Source organism: Podarcis liolepis (genome assembly GCF_965112155.1).
Source record: "Podarcis liolepis genome assembly, chromosome: 4".
In the NCBI taxonomy this organism is placed as follows: Eukaryota; Metazoa; Chordata; class Lepidosauria; order Squamata; family Lacertidae; genus Podarcis; species Podarcis liolepis.
The window spans coordinates 69,095,765-69,117,821 of record NC_139558.1 but is presented as its reverse complement, the minus strand read 5'-3'; the positions used below and the strand labels follow the sequence as shown (position 1 = coordinate 69,117,821).

Sequence of the window (22,057 nt, the reverse complement as noted above, 5' to 3'; positions counted from 1 at the left end):
GGATGTGGCTAATAATGCAGGAGGGGGGTCTAAGGGGAAAAGGAGCTCGCATGGGGTAGGTGGAGAAGGAGCTTTTCGGAGAGCTGAGGGGGGAGGGGGGAGGGAAAGAGCACTGTTGCTTTAAAGGAGCCAACCGGACAGCAGCCACTTACAGCAGTGTAAGCAGCTCCTTTCCTCTCCCGCTTTGCTCCTTCTCTCCCTCTTTGCTGCTTTACACAGCTAATGGCCCAAGTCCTGCTCAGCGGATCAGCTGAGACGCTGGAGAATCGTAATTTCCCCCTCTCCCTCATCCCGTGCCCTCCTGTCCCCAGCAGCCTTTTTAAAAACTTTTTTACTGGTTTTCACTGCGCTCGTGGCTCAGAGCCCTCCTGTGCCCTGCCGTCCCTCTGCAGCCTCATTGCTCCGTTTAGAGAGCGCGCGGACCTTTGCTAGCTGAGGCTGCAGCAGCTGTTGCTGGCTACGCAGTGCTTTTTCCGGCTCGCTATGGCTCCCGTCTGTCCCTCCTCGCGTGTAAGCGGCTGCTGCCCGCTTTGCTGGCATGGCTCTCCTTCCCTCCCTCCTCCTCAGCTCCACCCCCTCCTCCTGGCTGTAAAGCAAGCATGAGTGCATTCGCTCTGTAACACGCACAGGCATTTTCCCTTCCTTTCTAGGAGCAAAAAACCTCCTCCTCCTCCCGGCTTTGCTGCTGCTGCTGCTGCTGCGCGGCTCTTTTCCTCCACCGACGGCGCGCTGCGCCTTGGAGAGGTTCCCGCTTCCTCGAGGGGGGCTGGCCAAACGCGCCCCCCAAAATGTTGCGCCCGGTGCCGCCGGCACCCCTGGCACCCCCCACGCTACGCCACTGGTTAAAGTCCGTAGCTAAGTCTTTAGTTCAGTTGATTTCAAAGTCCCGCAACTGGCGGAATTCTCTCAAGTTCTGAAGTCTAGCAGTTTTCCAACTCCCTCCTCAGAAAATCTCTTGAAAAAGTCTTCACTCAAATCTTCACAGTCTTCACAGTTCCAGCAGAGAGCCATCAACAATTCCTGCAATCTCCCACCAGGACCCACACAGTATGCTGTAACTTGAGCTCGTTTATATACAAAGTGACTTACCAAGTAACGCAGATAAGAGAGTAGCAAGATGCCTGCAGATGCATTGAGGGGAATGAGTTGTCTCTGCTGACTTGTGTGGAGAATTAACCCTTTAACTGCATTCCCGAAGACACTTCTGTATTACAAAAAATGACATTTGAATACAGTGGTACCTCAGGTTAAGAACTTAATTCGTTGTGGAGGTCTGTTCTTAACCTGAAACTGTTCTTAACTTAAGGTAAGTGTGATTTCTGTTCTCATCCTGAAGCAAAGTTCTTAACCCGAGGTACTATTTCTGGGTTAGCGGAGTCTGTAACCTGAATCATCTGTAACCCGAAGTGTCTGTAACCCGAGGTACCACTGTAATGGGGTTATTGCTTGTCAGCTTCTAATATTTCTGTATAACCATTTCTCATTAGACAAGGTCCCAGCTGGGGATATCAGTAACTTTTACAGAAAATAGTGTCTTGGCAGTGAAACATGAAGTTCAAAGTTTTGTTAAATTCTGAGTTGGTAAATGCTGAATTGGTGGATGGTAAAGGTGTGTGTGAATCCTGACATTGCAAGCTGGAAACATCTGTTTTTCTCATTTGTGTGCATGGGTCTTCTTTCAAGGAGTCTACACAGGAGTCTGGTCACCTGCTTATCTCCTTAGGCAGCCTTTACCAATCTGGTGCCCTTAGTTGTCCTGGCTGGGGCTGATGAGAGTTGCAGTCCCAAACAACTAGAGGACAGCAGATTGACAAAGGCTTTCCTTTGATGACCCATGGCTGACATTTTCTCATCACCAAATATTGGGTGGGGAGACTGAGGTGCAAAACATCTAACATTGGAGCTTCTGTTTCTCCAAATCCTGGCTCCCAGAATGCAACTACAAAAACAAACACCACAACTAAGGGCCAGTTCAGGCTGTAAAATTCCTCCACTGAGGATACGTGCAGCTGTTCTATATGATGGGTTTTTTTAAAAAAAATAATTGTTAGTAACATTTCTATGTTTTTGTAATGCTGCAAAACAGTGACTGTTTTGATTTTAATTAAATGCCTTAGGAATTCTGGTATAGAAAGGCAGAATATAAATCTCTTGAATTGAATAACATGTGGAGAGAGAGAGGTGCCCACATGTCAGTGACTGCAACTGTGTTTCCCCCCAACAGTCCTGGCTGATGGTATTCCATTTTTGTTGAACCAAACTCATCCTAGCAGTAGCTCCATCTGGTCTTATAACCCCTATTTACAGCTGTGTGTAGTGATTTAGAAGTGTTAACAAGTGGCCCTAAGTGATTTTCCTAGTGTTAAAAATGAGCAACACAAGAATGGAATCCAGTTTTCCAGAATCTGCTTCAGCAAAGAGCATTTGGCAAACCCCAAGTTGTAGGACTAAAATGATGTTGTCTTTCTTCTCTGTAGGGTCACATGATTCCTTCAGCTACTGGGTTGATGAGAAATCTCCTGTGGGACCAGATCAAGCCACGGCGATCAAGCGGTTGGCTAAAATCTCTTTGGTGAGGAAGGTAATGAAGAAATGGTCAGTGACACAAAACCTAACATTCAAGGAGCAGCTTGAAGGTGGAATCCGCTACTTTGACCTCCGTGTATCTTCCAAACCAGGTGAAGCAGGACAAGAAATCTACTTCATACATGGTTTGTTCGGAATCAAAGTATGGGATGGGCTGATGGAGATCAACACCTTCCTAGAACACCACCCTAAGGAAGTGATCTTCCTGGATTTCAACCATTTCTATGCTATGGACAACAACCACCATGCATACCTGATCAGTAGGATCCAAGAGGTTTTTGGATCAAGACTCTGCCCAAAGGAGTGTGTGGAAAACGTGACATTACAAAACCTCTGGGAAAAGCAGCAGCAGGTAGGAAAGCGTTTCTCATTTGGCAACAAATTTCTATAATTCAAAGAACTCTTAGAATTGAAAGTGTCTTGCTTGAAGCTGGAATGGGGAGGCAAGCATGGAGTGCACCTTTTTTGCTCTGAGCTGGAGAAAGGAGCAGAAGATTTCCCCCTGAGTTCATCCTGCATTTCAAAAGCGTAGCATAATACCTTGTCCCTTCATGAACAGAACTCTAGTTGGCCAGTAAGGCAAGCCCCAGTTTGATTCCTGTCTATAACATTCATTAATTGTGTGTGTTCAGTACTGTTAGGGTTACTTTTGGGCTGCGATCTTTCATGGCTTCTGTTCCTTATTGGGCCCTCACCCCCTTAAAAGACTGCTATGGGGCCTGAATGAAACCAAAACTTATCTCATGGTATGGCAACTGAAATGCTGTTCTTTAAAGTACGGCTGGGAAGCCGGTAATTGGACTTCAGCTCCCTTCAGCCACAGCCAGCATAGTTAGTATGCAGGAATGTTGGGATTTGGAGTCCACAGTGTCCATCTGGAGGGCCACAGACTCCCCATTCCTGCTCTGAAGCACCTGGTATCCCACCACCTTCCAGATCCCCTACCCATCATGATCTGGCTACCCTACTGTCCTAGTGACCAGTTCCCATCCTCTTCTGCTACTGTTGGCTGTGTCATTCCAGTCTGAAATCCACATCTCATAAAGGCTGGATGTGGCTATATTCTACTCTGCTATCAGAGGCATTATGCATCTGTATACCAATTGCTAGAAATCACAGGTGGGGAGAATGCTGTTAGGGCTTCCCATAGGCATCCGGTTGACCACTGTAAGAAGAGGGCTAGATGAACATGTGTTCTAGTACAGCAGGGCTCTTGTGCTTTCCTTAATCACTGCCTTTCCTATGAACAAGTGTCTGATGCAGTTACCCCAGGCTTTCTCTTCTCCTGAGCTACTGTGGCCTTCAGTCTCTTTAGTTTATTAGTTGTGGTGACAGCCCTGCTTCTGCTTGCCCTTCTCAACTTATCATGTTCTGTTGGTCCTGTGGATTGCTGCAGACATGGTCACCTGTACCTACCACCAACCAGATGGTCAGCGCACCAACCCCCTGAAACTGTCTTTCTCTCTTCCACTTGATTTTCAGTTCCTTTTTTCTCAGTAACCAATCAGGCTGACAGCACAGCAGTCAGTGCTAAAGGAGCTCCTCCTGGTGGCGTATATGGGGGTTAATGCCACTAAAGGTGCAATCCTAAAACACAGCAGATAAAGTATGTCTCATGGAATTTGTAGGGGCTTGTCTCTCAGCAAATGTACTTAGTGTTGTGCCACATAACTACGGCAACAACAACAAAAAATCAGTGCAAATCCTCTTCTTTCTGCATGTTATGTATTATATACGGTTTGGCTCAAAGCATTGAACGGAATAGTAATACAAAAGAAGACTACAGTAAATACAGCATACCAATCCAAACACTATGAAAGATCATCAGGCACACTGGATATACATTGGTTAGCTGCATTCATGCACTTACCGCAGATGCAGCCAGCATTTCTGCTCTCACTTAGAAGCCAAGGTACCACACACACACACACACACACACACACACACACACACAAACACACACACCTATGAGCAAGACCATCCACAATCACCCAAGGGAAGCATCCTCACCTCCTCACAGCCCAAAGATGAAATCCAAAAAGCAGACTGAGCAATAGTTGCATTCTTATGGTCACCTTGTGAAGTGAAGTGAGTCTTGAACTCCCCAGCTCCTGCTTTTAACCTCTGTGTAAGCCCTATTTGTGGCAAATATTGACACCAATAATGCTGTCGTCCTGCTTGCCCAGTGTATAGAAAGCAACATTTTGTGTGAAATTATTTTTCAGCGCTGAATGTAAGTGAAAGAAGAGCTTGTATGGGAAAAAGGCTTTTAATATGTTCTCTCTCAATTTCCCAGGTTCTCATTTTCTACCATCATTGTTTCTATGAACAACATCCCTTTCTGTGGCCCGGGAATAAAATCCCAGCACCATGGGCAAATACGACCAACGTACATAAACTGCTGCAGTTCTTGGACACTACTCGTGGGGAACGAGCAAAACAAGGAACTTTTCACGTTTCCCAAGCTATTCTTACACCAAGGGTCAAAACCATTGCACGGAACCTCATCCGTGGCCTGAAAAACACACTTGTCCACAAGTAAGTGCCTGTTTTAGCTTCCTTTGGAAACTTTGTTAACCTGTGCTTGCAGTCCTAAACCTAGGTACCTAGGAGTAAGACTCACTGAATTCAATAAGACTTACTTCTGAGTAGATATGGTAGCCTTGTCCTTCTTACTTGAAAGGCATATAAAAATAATCAAGAGTCCTCTCCCAAACCTCCAGCCAACAGAAGATAAATGATAGAAAGAATAAATTGACTCCACTTATTAATTTACTCAGGGTGCAATCCTGTTCACACTTAACTGGAAGTAGGTTTGGGTGAATCTGCCAATTTCATTTTTTCTGTTTTTTTTCTTTTTTCCAGTTTTAAATCCAGTTTTCCACATTTCCATATCAGCTTGCAATTTTTAAAAAGTCTTTATGACAGTTCATCAGCATTTTAGTGCAATTTCTCCTTGGATAGGCACATGTTGCATGCTTTTGCAAAATTCAGAACAGTGCAAATTTCAAAGGATGGCAAACTTTAATTAAACTGCAGCCATTTTGCTCAGAGTTTGAATCAGATCAAATGTTTTCACTAAGAAGGCAAAAATCCATTACGAGCACACACACTCTAATGGTTCCATGGGCTCCAATTCTGTGCTCAAAACTTTATTCCATTTTACTGAAATAAGTAGGCTTACTTATTTCTGTTGATGTGATTAGAAACTGTTGCAAGTTGCTGCCACCTACAGACCACAGTAAGGAATTGAGCCCATATCTCCTCACTATATTACATATCCATGCATTTAACATATTAGTAAGTAGTGATGGCTTTCATTTCATTTCTTGGTTAACTGATCAAATTTAAAATAGCCATGTAATGCTTTAATTACTTTCAGAATGCTCTCTGAATGAAATGAGAAAGCACTGCATTTATTGAAGTGAATATTTGTAAATGCAGGGGAACTTTTAATTCAACACAGCTATCAATCTATTAAAGCTACAGTGGCATGGTGTGCTAGTATAGCAACTAGCAATACTGGCTGCAAGTGGAAAATGCATAATTTTAAGAGTAAAATCATATATGGGGTTAGGATGTCACTGACGCATCTTCATCTCTGACACATTTCTTATACATTGCCTCCAGACTGTCACTATTTTGTGAGAGGGACCCAAGCACTTGCAGGAAATTTAGGTTTGTGCTGTTAAAATGAGTTAAATCATTCAGTCACCCTAGTATAATCCGCTTTAAGGGGGGGACTTTTGCACTTGATAGGGTGTTGAGAAAAGTGTGAGAAAGCATTGGAAAGTGTGGGGTGAACAATGAACAGGAAGATGTTTGAATACCCCACAAACAAATCAGGATGAATGGTTAATAAAGACTGAATATAGTCTAACCTCCACATGAGCTACATACAAGCAAATCATGATTAATTCTCAACAAACAGGCTCTGTGGAGGAGCTCATATGCACAACTTGTCAATGCCACTTTTCCAAAGTAGTTGTACCTGCAGTAATAAGACACTAGATGGTGCTAAAGTGCTTTTTTCCCTTCTCGGGTACAAATGTATTTGATTAAGAACTTTTGTGCATTTAGTCCCCTTACTCAAACGTTTAATAGCAAAAATGTAAAAAGAATGGATTACCATCATCATGCCAATTCAGAAATGATACAAATACCCCAAAATACCCAGTATAAATTGCATGGTATTTGTTCAACCAAATATTATGGGTCATTGAAATCAAGTAGCTTCATTCCATTGACAGGACTAACACATTGTCCTTTCTAACACAGTGACTAACACTTTTGCTTAACTTTTCCTTCTGTAATTCCTCATTGCCACCCAGCTAAGCCGTGCCAGATTACCGAATAGGCAGGGTAGGCCCCAGCCTATGGGTTCCATGCCTTTTAGGGGTCCTGCAACAACGGACCAAAATAATATTGATTTAATCTTGAATGAAAAGTACAATCAAACTTTATTAGTTCAATGCTAGAGCTTGTGTGAGGGGAGAGAGCCAAGATTTCTACTGCCTGGGGCCTCTGCATGTTTAATCCAGCATTGCAACTAAGCCATTGCTGAAAATTTCTGGATGTAAAGATGACTATAAATGCAAGCCAAATATGTATATAATGGCCCAGGTAGTCTTTGTTAGCATGGAAGGAGGCTTCTAGGAAAAAGAGCGGAAATGAAATTACTGCAAAGCCTGGTAATACATAAAGATGTTATTAAGACAGTTTTAATAGAGAATTTCCTTTCAGTACAATACCTTCCACTGTTAAAACCAATACATCATATTTTATAAGCAATTCAAACAAACAACCAAAAAATAACTTCCACATTACATTTATAAAGACTTACTAACTGTACCAGATAATCTCAACTTTTAAACTTGCAGCTTTCCTGAGAAATTTGTCATGGCATGCTGTCTACTGCCAAAATGTACCGTAGTTTTTCGTTTCATTCAGATAGAGTTTTGAAAGAATAACATACAGCAATATTAATTTTTAAGGGAAGCTTGGGTGAAAAACTGCTCAGCATACAGCTCCTTAAGAATGTGTGAACATATACCTGCCACTTCCATGCACATTCATTGCATATATTTTGAGTGCCAGAACAAGGCCACTGTGATTTACAGAGGTTTCCTTTAGACCTTGAAAAGGAATCCTTTACTCGGACACTGATACATTCACCCTAGTATCTTAGCTAGAATGTAAAAATGTTGCACAACGTTGTTTCTCTCGTTTGCATATATAGATAGATAACCTCTAAGCAGTTTAGATAAAAACAATAAAAATACAGCAACTTTCAATAACATTTCCAAAACACAAGGAAACACAACCCAATTGTATATCACAAACAAAGCCAAGCAGGGTACAAAACAACAAAATAAAAATGAAGAGTCAGAGTCTAGGATAGGTTGGGTAAACATAAGGTTTTAAGAAGTGCTTAAAGGTCAATACTCGCTTTGCCTCACAAATTACCCAAGGTGGGGGGCATTTCAGATGCCAGGTGATTTCATCTGTTTCTGTATTGTCACCAGGGGACATCCTGCTAATCAAAAGATCTTAAAGATTGGCTTGGTCTGTACAAGGGGAGATGGTGTGCTAGGTACCTGATTCCAAGGTGTTTAGAGCCTTGGGTTCAAGGCTTTGTAGTTGACATTTAGCTTGGTAATAAATAGGCAGCAGTACAGATCTTTCAATGCTGGTATAATACATGTAGCAAAGCATGCTGCCGGTTTCATTCTGCATTAGCTGCAGCCTGTAAACCAGATACAAGGATAGCTCCAACAAGCTGGAAAACATTTCCTTGTTTATTTCCTTCTCACACACCTTGTAGCGTTGTTCCCGAGCCAATCAGAATTTTGCTTTTAATGGGTGAGAGATTATCAGATGTGGCTTGCTCCACTGATAACTTCACCTAGGAGCTTCTGCTGCATCTCATATTGGGTGAGTTGCTGCCACCCCTGTTTCTCAAAGAGACAGTTCCTTATTGGCATAATGGTTTGAATCCAAAGCCTTCCACTCATGAAAAGTTCCTCCATTCACGAAACAGGGCTTAGATCCAAAGGAGGCTTACATTAATAGAAGTACAGAAAGGACCATTTTTGCCAAAACCCCTTGCAGACCCCTGGTCTGGAGAGCCCCCATCCCCAACTCCACAGCAGATGGGGGCATAGTGAGCTGCAGGAGGAAGGGGGGTGAGACCTGAGTGCACTCCTTTCTGTGAGTTGAGCTCCACTCACAGAACTCTGGATTCAAGACAATACAGTTTGGGAGAACGCTGTATTTGTAAAATCCAGTATACAGTGCCAGCATGTTGATCATATGCAGGATGCAATGTGCCTCATGCACACGACGAAGGATCATGTTACATTTTCCTTTCTTTTCCCTTTAGGAATCTCCCTTCGATTCTGGACTGGGTGAAGCTGCAGAAACCAGGCGTCATGGGCGTTAACATAATTACATCAGATTTTGTGGAGCTAGTTGACTTTGCAGCTACCGTAATTGCATTGAATGAGCTTCTTCTAGAAGACAATGAATCCTGACAACGGGAGAAGTTTTAGTGTGGGAATGTTGTCCAGTCATATCAAGAATTTTCTTTCAAGCTCTCTCTCCACCTATCAGTTTTGCTGTTTCACACAATGCCAAGGCACAAGGCCATGTGATGATTGGACTGCACAGTCCTCAACAGCACGGCTTCCTTCATCCCTGTGCTGCATATATGGCTGCTCTGCCTACATCTGCTGAAATACAGAATGTGTGCCGGCTGGACACTTCAACATCTGTAAATCATTAGCAGGAGCCTCTCTCTAGACTTGTTGAGTGTGTGCATCCTGCATGTTATGAAACCCAGGAGCCCGACTCTAAAGATAATTATTGAACTCTAAGTACACATTTACCAGACTAGCCAAAAGATTTTGTTCTTGGCGACAAAAGTCAGGCATGTGTCCTGCTTTCTTCCTTTCAATTGTACTGTATATTAAACTACCTCAGTCACTAAAATACAAAGCACAAACAGCGTCTCAATTGCTAAGAGTGACCTTTTTGTAAATATAGTACCGTGTATGAGTTTTCAAGAGATTATTGTGAGGTATAAATGAAGTTTTTAAACCTCTTTCTTTCTTTCTTTACTTGAACTCTCATTTTAATCTATTAAGAAAATGTGGTAAGTTAAAACTATTGGAGCAGAAAGATGGGCATTTTAAAATACAATGATATTTATTTTGTAGCAATTGAAATATCTATGGTGGTATGAAGTATGTAATAAGTTTGTGGATGTAATAAGTTTGTGGATTTTGTAGGAAATGTTTCCCAGATTGTGTACCACAATCTAGCGGGTGGTGAAAGAATATATTATGTATCTCTCAGCAAGTCACTGCTCTGACCTTGCCTTCCCCAATTAGCCACCCTCTGAGGGAAGTGAATTCTGCTGTGAGTTTTGCACCAGCTGTAACAGAATATTTCAAATACTCCCCTATGCAGAGTTGGAGTAAATTTGCTACCATTAGGGGAGTCTGTTACATCTTTGCATGAATTGCTTCATTGCCCTGGCCTCCTCCCAGTCAGAAGATGAACCCAGATCAGAAGGTGAAGATGGGCAATCTTTGCTCTTACATGCTCTGAAAGTACCCCTTTTTGGGTGTTAGCATTTTTAAAGTGTAGTTTGGTCATCAGAAGTTTGGAAAAAACCAAGTGAGTTCTCATGGACATTTCCTACAGAATCCATATGAGTTTTGCATTCCAACATAATGTGTGTGCAGTTTGGTGGTGGAAGACTAAGATCAAAACTACTTTTATGTTGGCAGAAGTTTGCTTATTTTATTGTTTGTCTTGCAAAAAACTATATAAGAGGAAAGCTAGGGTTTCTGTGAGCCTCAGGTGGGTCAATGTCACCCCTCCAATATTTGACCCAAAGGTTTGCTGGTGCTGCTACCTCTGCTGCTTTTGTAACCCAATATCTAACATGTAGCAGCTTAATTTATTTTAAGTTTCACATATGCACAATATGATTAGTGTCTCTTTTTGAAGTTTGTGCTGATGGGGGAAAGCATTTATGTTGACTTTGATAACTTCCTGTTTGGAAGTTCTTCCCTTGGCATTCATAAGGGTTAGATTTATCCACTGTTGTTATATAATTTTAATGGACCTTCAGGGAAAAGCAGATTTGCTGAAAGGAATTTCAGCTTCAGATCTCAGGCTTGCAATGATTGCAAATGATGCTCAAAAAATTCCAGGTTTCAAATCTGGTGGTTTGAGTTTTCTTTTATGTCCATTCCTCATGCTAGGAACCATTTCAACCTGTGTGCATTAGTTTGAACAGGAAATGAAGGCATTATTTTCCTGCCTTTCTAAAGGGCTTTCACAGGAGTATACAGAGCCTAAGTTTTTGTTCATTTTATGAACCTACTTCGAGATGGAATCACTGGGCTTAATAGTTAGTAGTGATTTAAGGTTGATAAGTGGTTGTGTTTTCTTCCTTTCTTCATCTCGGCTTATATTTATTTGTACATAATAGTTTGATATAACAAAATGTGGTTGTTGAGCATACAGTGTAGCAATGAAAACTGGCGTGAGGGATTTCCTCTGAAACTGAAGCATTTGCACAGCAGGACTTTGAAGGTATTTGATGGTTTTGTCACCAGTAAAGAGAAAACGGTGGTCAGGGACAAGTGCTTAAGATTTTGAGGTCTATTCCTAATGAGATCTCCATTATCATATGGAGGGGACATACTTGTTGCAAGTCTCAGGGTGAAAGACAAGTTCAGACAAGTTCACCCTTTGAATAGACAATCCACACCTGAACTTGTTTATATCATTCAAGAAGTGAATCAGTGATTGGAAGAGTCAAACACTGATTTGCTTAGAATATCTGACTATATAATCTCACCTTTCAGTAAAAATGAAGTGACCTGTGAACGAATCACAGTGGTGTGACTCAAACTGCCTGGAATTTCCTATTTGTGTAGACAGAGGCAGTTGCTGAGAAAAGACTTGATAATGACCTCTGATTCTCGATCATGTATATGGATACTTTGATGTGGGGTTGAAATAGACATGTATACAGTTGGGTTTGATAGCTGCCTGTTATTAAGATGGCAAGATTGTTCTATTTATTTTGTATTTATTTGAGTTTGTTTTCGGTCCTACCATGCAAGTTTCAGAGCAAAAGTATAATTTAAAGCAAATGAAGATATAAGAAAGGTATATTTTGATATCTTTGATATGGCCAGTTGAACTCTGTCAGAGCACCATATGTTAATGCCAGAAGCTTCTCAGTGTGGGGCCTCATTAAACTTTTTCACATGATAAAGTCACCCCATGGTGATTTTTGTGATGTCTTGTTTGCATGATCAATATTTCATTTGGTTGCTTCCTCAGTGTTTGGTGAGAGGTGGTTCTCTCTGTCCTGGGTCACATGCAGTGTTGAAACATAGTTTTAAGATGGTGCTTTTAATATACATGAGCAATCTGATGCTCCTCCACTTCTATGTTGCACAGCAGAGGAAGCAATGCAGAATCTGGTGTTAGTGTGAACCTGGGAAAACAAGCCAGACTCTGCCTTGTTTCCTCTCAGTCCATGAAGGTGAGTTGCTACATGGAAATCTGCACTTGGACTGTATCGGTTTTCTTGAGAAAGGGGTTATGTAACTTGAACAGTTACTGTGAATTTCATTTGCTATCCTTTTCATTTGAGCTTGGTGTATAATAAAACAAGTCCTCTCGGTGATCAGAAGCATAGCAACTAGACATAAAACAGGAGGCTGCTTTCTGGTTTATGAAGGACCTAATCTATTTGATTCCTCTGGCTTAATAAGTGTCCCTTGAGCATAGTCTGCCCTCCACTCCTTTTCAGAAAGAACGTTTAAGGCTGATTTGCACATGCATGGTTGCTTGTACCACAATGGGACAAGTGCAGATTCCCACAACACAACTGTGTGAATTGGCTCTCTTTTGGAGGTGGGGAGGGTATATTGGCATGATTAAAACTCACCTGAACCTTAATGTGGGTTGCCAACAGCTTTTCAGAGGAAGCTGCACTCAGAGGAAACTTCCCTTTTCAGAGGAGGTTTGCAAAACTAGGACCACTCATGTGGCTTGTAGTGTCTATCATATGCCATTAGAGTCATGCAGAATACATTTAAGAGCAAAGGTATATTATTTCAATTCTTACAAACTTTAGGTTGGGATTTTATTGTGCAATTTAGTGGTTGTGCAGATGAGACCTTGTGGTATAAAGGGATTAGATCTTTTAAAAAATGGTTATTTATTATTCTGTTAATTTATTCTGTAGGCTTCTGTAAATTATTGCATTTGGAGTTGTTATAGGCCATATTATGTTGTGAATTGTTATGGACTGCATAAAATGTTTTAATGAACCAGAATAAATATTATACTTTGTCCAGTGCCTAGCACAGTAAGCCCTAGTATTTGGGGCAACTTGATGCATTCCTGCAGCCAGCAATATACAAGGGTGGTGGTGAGAGTTTGGTTGTCTCAGTTAGCACGAATACGCTTATCACTATGGTTCTGGCTGACCAAAGCAATGGGTGATCAGACACTTAACAAAAGTGCTCAAATGGTCTTTTATGTCCTGGAACTCCTTTGCAGTCTTGGAAATGTGACAACCATGAAAGTTGCATGGGTGAAACAGAGAAACACTTTGATTTTGAAGCAGACAGGCAGATCAGGTGGGAAAGAGCTACGAGTCAGCTAAAGGGAAAGCATATTTGTGTGCAGAATCTTTCTTTAGCAACCCAATAGATGGCTAGGAAGTGTGGTGTCTGGTTTTGGAGTCTATTTGCTTATACTATGCAGTGCTGATATGAGAAAGTCTCTAAGAATTTGTGCTCTATCAGGTTAAAATTTGACGGAAAACATGAGAGATTTTTGTTTTGATTTTCACAGTGTAGCCCATGAAATATATCCTTATGGTCCATAAGCAATCTGCAGCTAATACTTTTTGCTACAAACAAAAGTGATAGAAGAATACAAAGGTCTATTAGGATGTCAAGTATTTATTATGACTTTTTATTTCCTATAAGTACCTGATATCTGACTTTATGTGAGCTACACTTTTTTCATGTCTGATGTTTTTATTTAATAGTCCTTGATTCTTTTCCTGAGAATGTATACATTTCATTTTCCCCCCTCTCCAGAATGTTGACTGTTCCAAGTCGAAATGGTTCATTGTACCTTATGTTTTCTATTTCAAAACTCCTGGGTATTGTAAAGCCAGTATACCTCACTTTATTTCTGTACGTAAAATTTGGGGCTACATCTGTTCTTCACATTTACTTGCTGTTTTCTTTCTAATCGTGAAATTTCTAACTTTATATGTGTGTGCGCACCATGACTGGATACAATGGAATTATTCTGTTAATTGTTCAATTGTTGTGCGAAGCAATTACAGGAAATGTACAACTTTTCTTCCAACAACTTATAAATGCAGATAACAATAAACAGATGTATTCACATTAGAAAGAAGTTTGTTGTATAGATTTCAAAGTTGTGTGCTATCTAATTCAGGAGTAGCTGACCTTTTTGACCTGGTGCGTGCATGTGCAGACCAGAGGAAATGTCATGGGCACCACACACATTCCATAACACTCTCCACCCCAAGTGTAAACCCCCAACCCCCTGCCCTTCATGAGACTATTAGACTTGGTAGGGAATGCCTTCTGTTGTCTAAGGGAGGCTTCTTTCAAGTGTGATTTCAGCAGAGGGAGGGGCAGGGGCAGTGGGACAGGACCCTGTGGGATCCAGGGATGGCTTCTGTGAGCACAAGCCTGCCTGTGGTCCACAGCAGTGATCCCTGATGTCATAGTTCATTGCCAAGGTTTATTACTGTTCCTTTCATCTAGAAGATGCTACTTCACCTTCTTGTCTTTCAACCTGGGAAATTACATTTGATTCTCTGTAGAACTTCATTTTGGCACTATAAGGCAATGTTTCAGAAACGTGGCTGTTTTTGGGCTACAGCTCCCATCATTCCTAGCCAGCAGGATCATGGTCAGGGGTGATGGGAATTGTAGTCCAAAAACAGCTGGAGACCCATGTTTTGGAAGCCCCGCTATAAGGAATCCTTTGTAAGATTCCTTAATAAAAGCAGGTACATCCAAGTTAGAGAGCATATTGGTCAGGTTTTTTGAGCAAGGGGCGGGTGTTGTTCTTTCCTCTCAGACAATTCCCACTATAGAGTACTCCAGTGTAGCATAATGCAATAAGGAGACCAGAACCAGAGTGCTTATGTATTCTATTCTCCCCCAAATGGTTTGGTAGAAACAAAAACTGCCACGCTCCCATGATGACTCGCCGTTAGCTGTTGGAAAATGCTGAGGTTAGCTGTATCATAATCAAACAAACCTACTTCCAGGTTTGTTTGTTTGACGGGGCAGAACTGGTAAGGGGCAAAGTACACAAACAGAGAGTGTCACAAGGACCAGCCCTCCATGGACACATCCTGCCTTTGAAGAGAGCCACCAGGTGAAAAGGAAAGCATGACTTTTGCACTGCTATTAACCTTTCTGGGTATTCTGCATCAACGCACTGAGACATAGGGTCCAACAGCTTCAACAGTTCTGTAGAGGAAGACCTGCTGAAAATTTACCCTTCTGCAAAGCTATTAAATGTGCAGAGCCCTGCCCTATCTCTCTGATCAGGCAGAACACTCAGAAAGGTCAAAAGTAGTGCAAAAGTCATACTGCTTATGACTTTACACAGATCACTATGCAAAATTAAGAGTGGCTGCATTTTTCAGCTTGGTGGATCCTTTACCAGTTTCCAGACTTGCTGAGCAATATTTCTGGTCATGTGGTCAAAGGGGTCTTGATTTGGATTTTGTCCCAGAAGCATGTCTTTGTCTAAACAAGCCTACATTTATAGGCAGTTACCTTTCGGAAGCTAAGAAACTGTTATGGGAAAATCTGGTAAAGATAAGCCCTCCCCCAACAAAAGACAAAACACCCCACAATAAATAAAACAGACAAAAAAAGCAGGCCAACCCCTCCTAGCAACAACATAAACCCACTCATTTTTAAAATAAAAATTGTGAGGGCACCGTATGAGGATGGAAAATTGTGAGGGCACCACAACATTACATCTCTATCATTACTACTACTACTACTACTACTACTACTATTACTGAAAGTTATCCACTTTTTGTCTAGAGAAAGGCATTTAAGAAAAAGAGTTAAGCTTCATTACAGAGCAGCCCAAAGTACTTTGGTTTGTGCAACAGCTCATTAATTTACCTTGTGGAAAGGCTTTCTGGCAATGTGATAAGCCTCCTGGTTGCTGCTTCAAGACAGCCACATTCCTGAGTGGCACATGGCAGAGAATTTGCCTCTTATGAAATACGCATCACAGAGCCTTTGGCTGGGGATGGAAAATGCTCTCTTGATGCCTTTTGAAGGAAAGCCAGTTGGGGCCGCGGACTGTTTGCCAGCAGGTCTTGTTGCACATATTTTACTCTTAAGGTAAGCACCGCATATGAAACCTGTAGAGTTAAGTAAATATTGGTTACTAATTCAGCATTCCAGCCACATTCAGTTGGAAACAAGGTCAATCATTCACCTAAGGCGGGAGGTCTCTGTTAACTAGAAATGGGGGGACAACAATCTGAAGTGCACTTGCCTTTGTTGGAGCTGGAAAAAAGGGTGTTCATCCTCTCAAACCAACATTTCAGATTAATTCACTAGATGACATCCAAAGTACTGTTCAAAAAAGTAAAGCAAACAAGTGGATTAAAATACTTGAACTAGAGTAGCCGTATTATTACTACTATTTGCTATTTTAGTTTCATAAGAGAAGGTTTTACCTAATCCTTAGCAGTAGCAATATTTGGATGCACTATTTGGAACAGTTTAGGAGAATGTTCAGTATTTCTTAAGCCAGCAATTGGAATGTCTAAATCGGAATTTGCAAACACCTTGACTGGTTAGGGGGTACCTATGCGCCCCTTGTTTTGCTGCATGCCACATAGGAAGGAAGCCACATTTGTAGAATCGTAGAATTGTCAAGTTTGAAGGGACCATGAGGGTCATCTAGTCAACCGCCTGCAATGCAAGAATCTTTTGCCCAATGTGGGGCTTGAACGCACAGCCATGAGATTAAGAGTCTTGTGCTCTACTGACTGCCCAGGTGTGTTCTATATGACTTTTATTGTATGCTGCACTGGTAATCTGTTCAAAGCTAGGGTGTTATACAAAATATTTCTTTTAAACCCCCCCCCCAAAGAAAATGGCATGTTCAAATATTAGAATGAGAATTGGGTGTGTGTATTACCTAAAATTCCAAAGTTTAGTATTGCATTTTAGTATATAAAATTGCACATATATGTGTGTGCTTCTTTAAAAGCTCCTTTTGGATACAGTGGCCTTATAAACGTGCTTCCAAGCATGTTGGGGCACAGTCCTCATAGGAACATCTCCTCTGCAAGCCAATTACAATGCACCACAGACCCAGCTGCCTTTCCTTCCAATGAACCTTGCCAAGAAGAAGGAGGCTTCATGCGCAGATCAGATTCTTGCTTTTGGTTCATACTGTCTAGGGGTTTTCTTAGAAAAAAATATTGTGAAATAGTATTGTAGGTAAGGATGCTACATAATGGAAATTAGTCATTTAAAAAGCAGAGAGCTGGCGAGCAAGCCCTAAGGGTACATTAGTACAACCTTGAATCAGAAGGTAGAATCCCAAGGAAAAAACATGTAGATGACAAAGTATCACGTCAGACACTAACCTTGGCCATACACCAGTGCCATCTCATTCAGGGCGCACCTTTGCTAGAATGAGACAGGAAGTGGGCAGGGTTGGTATACAAAGAAGTTGTCTGGTGCCAGGCCTGAAATGAGTCATGTGCTATCAGGAGATCTTGAGCCTGATTGCTAGGATCCAGGAACAGGAGGATTATTGCGTCCTTGATACCTGAAATGCCCTAAGGCTCTGATTCTGCATGCCATGTTAAAAATGTGTCTTTACATTTAACAAGTATGGTTTTTATGTTGCAAATAGCACCAGCTGGAGAAACTGATAATTATTAAGATCACAGCAGGGGCAATCGAACCCTTTCTTGGGAAAATCCCTCCCATAAAGCTCAAATTTGCATTGTTAGGAAACTCCTGACTGGTTTGGATCCCAGTAGCAATTAGTTCCCACTGAAATCACTGGGTCTTAAAGTCACAATTCACTTTTCATACCGATTTCATCGGCACCCCTTAGGCTAGATTCAATCCACTGGTGCCAGGAAAGAGTTAAATCCCTACTCCACAGCTGCTGTGATCCCAATAATGATGTGCATACCCACTGCTTGTGCGATTTGCGGTTTTAAAAAGCTACAGGTTAGATGCAGATTTAATATCACATCCAGGTTAGCTCTCAAGTATATACATTTAAATAGAAGTTAACATCCACTGTCAGGAACAGGAATTTTAAATTCCCCCCCCCCCAATCTTACAATTTTCAACTAAATAAAGAGTGGCTAGACCTTGGTTTTGTAGTCTGACACTTTCTCAAGGCATTATTATTGCAAAGACTGATATCATCACATTCCTTATTTTGAAAAGGTATCCCATTCTTCATATTTTGAGGTCAGATGGTCACCACAACATTCTTTTCCTTATTAGCTTGCCTCTTCTGGGAAAACTAGATTCTCAGTTGCAATTTTTTAAATATAAAAATGTGGTTCAAAATGTGGAAAGCTCCCTTCTTAAAACAACTGTGCCTTTGTCTAAAACATTACAACAAAGCAACATTTTAGCTCAGGCTGGTGCGCTTGCTGATTAAGGCACATGTGATACAGTAAGCTAAAGCAGCTGGGGCCATGTGGGAGATTTTCAAAAAGAGGATGAACATCCTTTTGGAGAATTATGGATTGCTGGACTCTCCACAGATCCAAAGCTAAGATGGAAAAGATTTCTTGTTTGTTTTGTCAGGAAGGGGGGGGGGATATAAGCTCCAAATTACAAGTCTCGCAGCATCAGCTCAATTGTTCATTTTGGTCAATCTTGCTCCCAGCACCTGATTAGTCATGGCCGCTACAGAGGGCAGGTGTAACAGCACTGTAACTGGTTACTCAAGTCCATCTCAACCACTTCTGCCTTTAACAGTCTAGTCACTGAACCATGAGCGCAATGGGAAACAAATTCTCCCAGTGCTGCTTACATGTCTGCTGCAGATAGTTCAACCTGACCTCTCACGAGCCGCCATGCACTTGGTAGCTAAACATGACTATGGGCTAAAAATCAGATAGTTTTTTATTTCCTTGACATCAGATGGGAGGGCGTTCCACAGGGCGGGTGCCATTACCGAGAAGGCCCTCTACCTGGTTCCCTGTAACCTCACTTCTTGCAGTGAGGGAACCGCCAGAAGGCCCTCAGAGCTGGACCTCATGAATGATGGCTGAATGATGGGGGTGGAGATGCTTCTTCTGGTATACTGGGCCGAGGCTGTTTAGGGCTTTAAAGGTCAGCACCAACACTTTGAATTGTGCTCAGAAACCCCACCACAATCCAGGACCTTGTAACATCCCCATGTAATTGCAAGGCACTTGGAAACACAAATAAACTTGAAGTGGATTGGAAAGAGTTGAGCCCTACCTGAGCCAGTTTGTTTCTAAAATTGAGAAGGAATTGGAGGTTTCCCAGCAGCGGAAAACTTTTCATTCACTCCTATTTCTTGATGCATTCATAATATATGTTAAACTCTTGATGCAACAGAAAACCATATGGGACACAGACAATATACACAATGGCTCTATGCTTTTATCTTTTCATCTAAATGTAGGCTTATGTCATCACTAAACAGGTTCTCTGAATTCTGGACTGGATTAACAAGGAAACAGGTTGTTTATTGAATTGTGGTGCCTTATGGGCATGATTTACTGCACTCAAACTGTTCCAGTTTAAAAATAGCATCTAGAATATTGTGCCTCTAGAAGGAAGGGCATTAACATTTGAGATGAGCTTTGTATGGCATTCAGGCTTACATGAATTTCAAACTGCAATAAAAATTCTGGCCCAAACCTGAGCAAAGTCTTTCCTGGATCCTACCTAATACCTAAGGTTCTCTTCTTATGACTGTTTCACACAAGACATCCCCCCCCCCATGCTGAAATAACCTCACAATTGGAACACCATGTAAACATGGGTTCCATATTGTCTGACAGTTGTACAATGATGCATAAAGTATTTAAAGTTGGGTTCTCTTAAACCCAACAATGACAACAACAATTAATTTATATGCTGACTATCTGACTGGGTTTCCCCAGCCACTCTGGGCGGCTTCCAACAGATATAAAAACATAATAAAATATCAAACATTAAACAAAACTCCCCTAACCAGAGCATGTACCACTCTGGCAAGAGAGTGCACAGGCAGGTAGGGTCTCAGCCAATGTACCAGATGGAGTTGGTAGCCCAGGACATAGAATTAACCTGTGCCTCCATGGACAGCTGTGAGTCCAAAAAAACACCCTAGGCTGTGCAGCTTGTCCTTCAGGGGCAGTTACCCCATTCAGGACCAGAGAGGTCCGTTCTTAACCTGAAACTGTTCTTAACCTGAGGTACCACTATAGCTAATAGGGCCTCCCGCTGCCGCAGCACCATCATCATGCAATTTCTGTTCTCATCCTGAAGCAAAGTTCTTAACCCAAAGTACTATTTCTGGGTTAGAGGAGTCTGTAACCTGAAGCGTATGTAACCTGAAGCGTCTGTAACCTGAGGTACCACTGTACTCTCTCCATTTCCCCCTACCATCCCTGTCCACAACCAGTTTCCTTCCAGCTGGACTTCCTTTTGGTAATGGATCAAGCTGGGAGAAAATCTAGGGAGGGGATGGGTGATAAGCAGGATGCATGTGGGATTGATTTGGCCTAGGACCCTCATACCTACGGGACTGCCTCCCCTGGTATATCCCACGGAGGACCTTACAATTTGCAAATAACAACACCCTGAAGATTCTGGGCCCCAGGGAAATTAGACTGGCCTCGAATGGAGCCAGGGCCTTTTTGGCCTTGGCCCCAGCCTGGTGGCATGCTCTCTCACAAGAGACCAGGGCCCTGCAAGATTTGACATCCTTCTGCAGGGCCTGCAAGATGGAGCTGTTCTGCCAGGCCTTTTGTCACGGTTCATACTGACTCATTTTCTCTTTGTGTAAGAACAAGCGTGAAGGAGGTTTCCCAGCCCGCTCACAGGTCCTTATAATAACAGTGGAAACAGTTGGTCCTGATGAGTATTAACCGCTTTCAATTTTAACCTGAGGGTTGCCATTTGTCCAGTTTTAATTTAATTTTAATTTATTAGCATTAATTTTGGGGTGCATTTTAATCGATTGATTGCTTGTTTTTATGCATATTGTATTATTTATATGATGTTAGCCGCTCTGAGCCTGGCTCCGGCCAGGGAGGGCAGGGTACAAATATTATTATTATTATTATTATTATTATTATTATTATTATTAATCCTGTATATTCCTGTACATTGCATATTAGTGGGGCAGGACCCCATAGAAGGGTGGGGAGGGCAGCACAACCACTATTGTTCATCTTTGCATCCTTTGGCCTCATAACAGGAGTGCCAACTTGGCCCTGTCAATGTTGGGGCCATCAGTGCCATGCAGTTTGCATTGCCCTGACACTGAATTTTGTGGGTGCCGGGTCCCTTTGTGGGGAATTTTGTGGGTGCCCGGGCACCCAGAGCCCCAAGGAGTTGGCACCTATGCCTCATAGAATCATAAAATTGTAGAGTTGGAGGGGACATCTGGTCCAACCCCCTGCGGTGCTGGAATATGCAGCTGTCCCATACAAGGATCAAACCTGCAGCCTTGCCATTATCAGCACCATGCGCTAACCAACTGATCAGACCAGTTGTGACCCATCTTCTATTGCAATGGTTTACAGAATACCAGCAGAGCTGTTTCAGAGAAGTACAGTGGTACCTCAGGTTAAGTACTTAATTCGTTCCGGAGGTTCGTACTTAACCTGAAACTGTTCTTAACCTGAAGCACCACTTTAGCTAATGGGGCCTCCTGCTGTTGCCGCACCGCCAGAGCACAATTTCTGTTCTCATCCTGAAGCAAAGTACTTAACCGGAAGCACTATTCCTGGGTTAGCGGAGTCTGTAACCTGAAGCGTATGTAACCTGAAGCGTCTGTAACCCGAGGTACCACTGTATTCAAGTCTGCATTGAAACTATTAATTCAGCTACAAACCTTCTTTACCAGACCAAAGTTACTAGAGGATAACTGCCCTCTTGAATGATCCTTGAACATCTGAATTTTCCTGACATTGTTAGAACGAACAGCAGGCATCTGTTTTGAAACTCCATTAGATGGTTCTATGAGGATTTTATTAGCATTATTTATCACAATTCTTCTGCCTACTATTAACCTCATGCTTGTTTAAAACTGAGAAAGCAGACACAAGGATACAATCAGGCAGCATCCTTAGACATATAACAAAAGCCCTTTCAAAGCTAAAAATAGCTACTCA

General features: G+C 42.0%; 1 protein-coding gene across 1 annotated transcript in view; it reads left to right on the top strand.

Moving 5' to 3' along the window:
* Positions 1 to 14,055, top strand: part of PLCXD2 (phosphatidylinositol specific phospholipase C X domain containing 2) — a 29,553-nt gene extending 15,498 nt beyond the window's left edge. The window contains exons 2-4 of the mRNA XM_083498730.1: positions 2,478 to 2,938; positions 4,883 to 5,124; positions 8,969 to 14,055. Coding sequence (XP_083354856.1) covers positions 2,478 to 2,938; positions 4,883 to 5,124; positions 8,969 to 9,119 — 854 coding nt within the window. The 3' untranslated portion in view covers positions 9,120 to 14,055. The remainder of the gene's footprint in view (positions 1 to 2,477; positions 2,939 to 4,882; positions 5,125 to 8,968) is intronic.
* Positions 14,056 to 22,057: the final 8,002 nt, after the last annotated feature.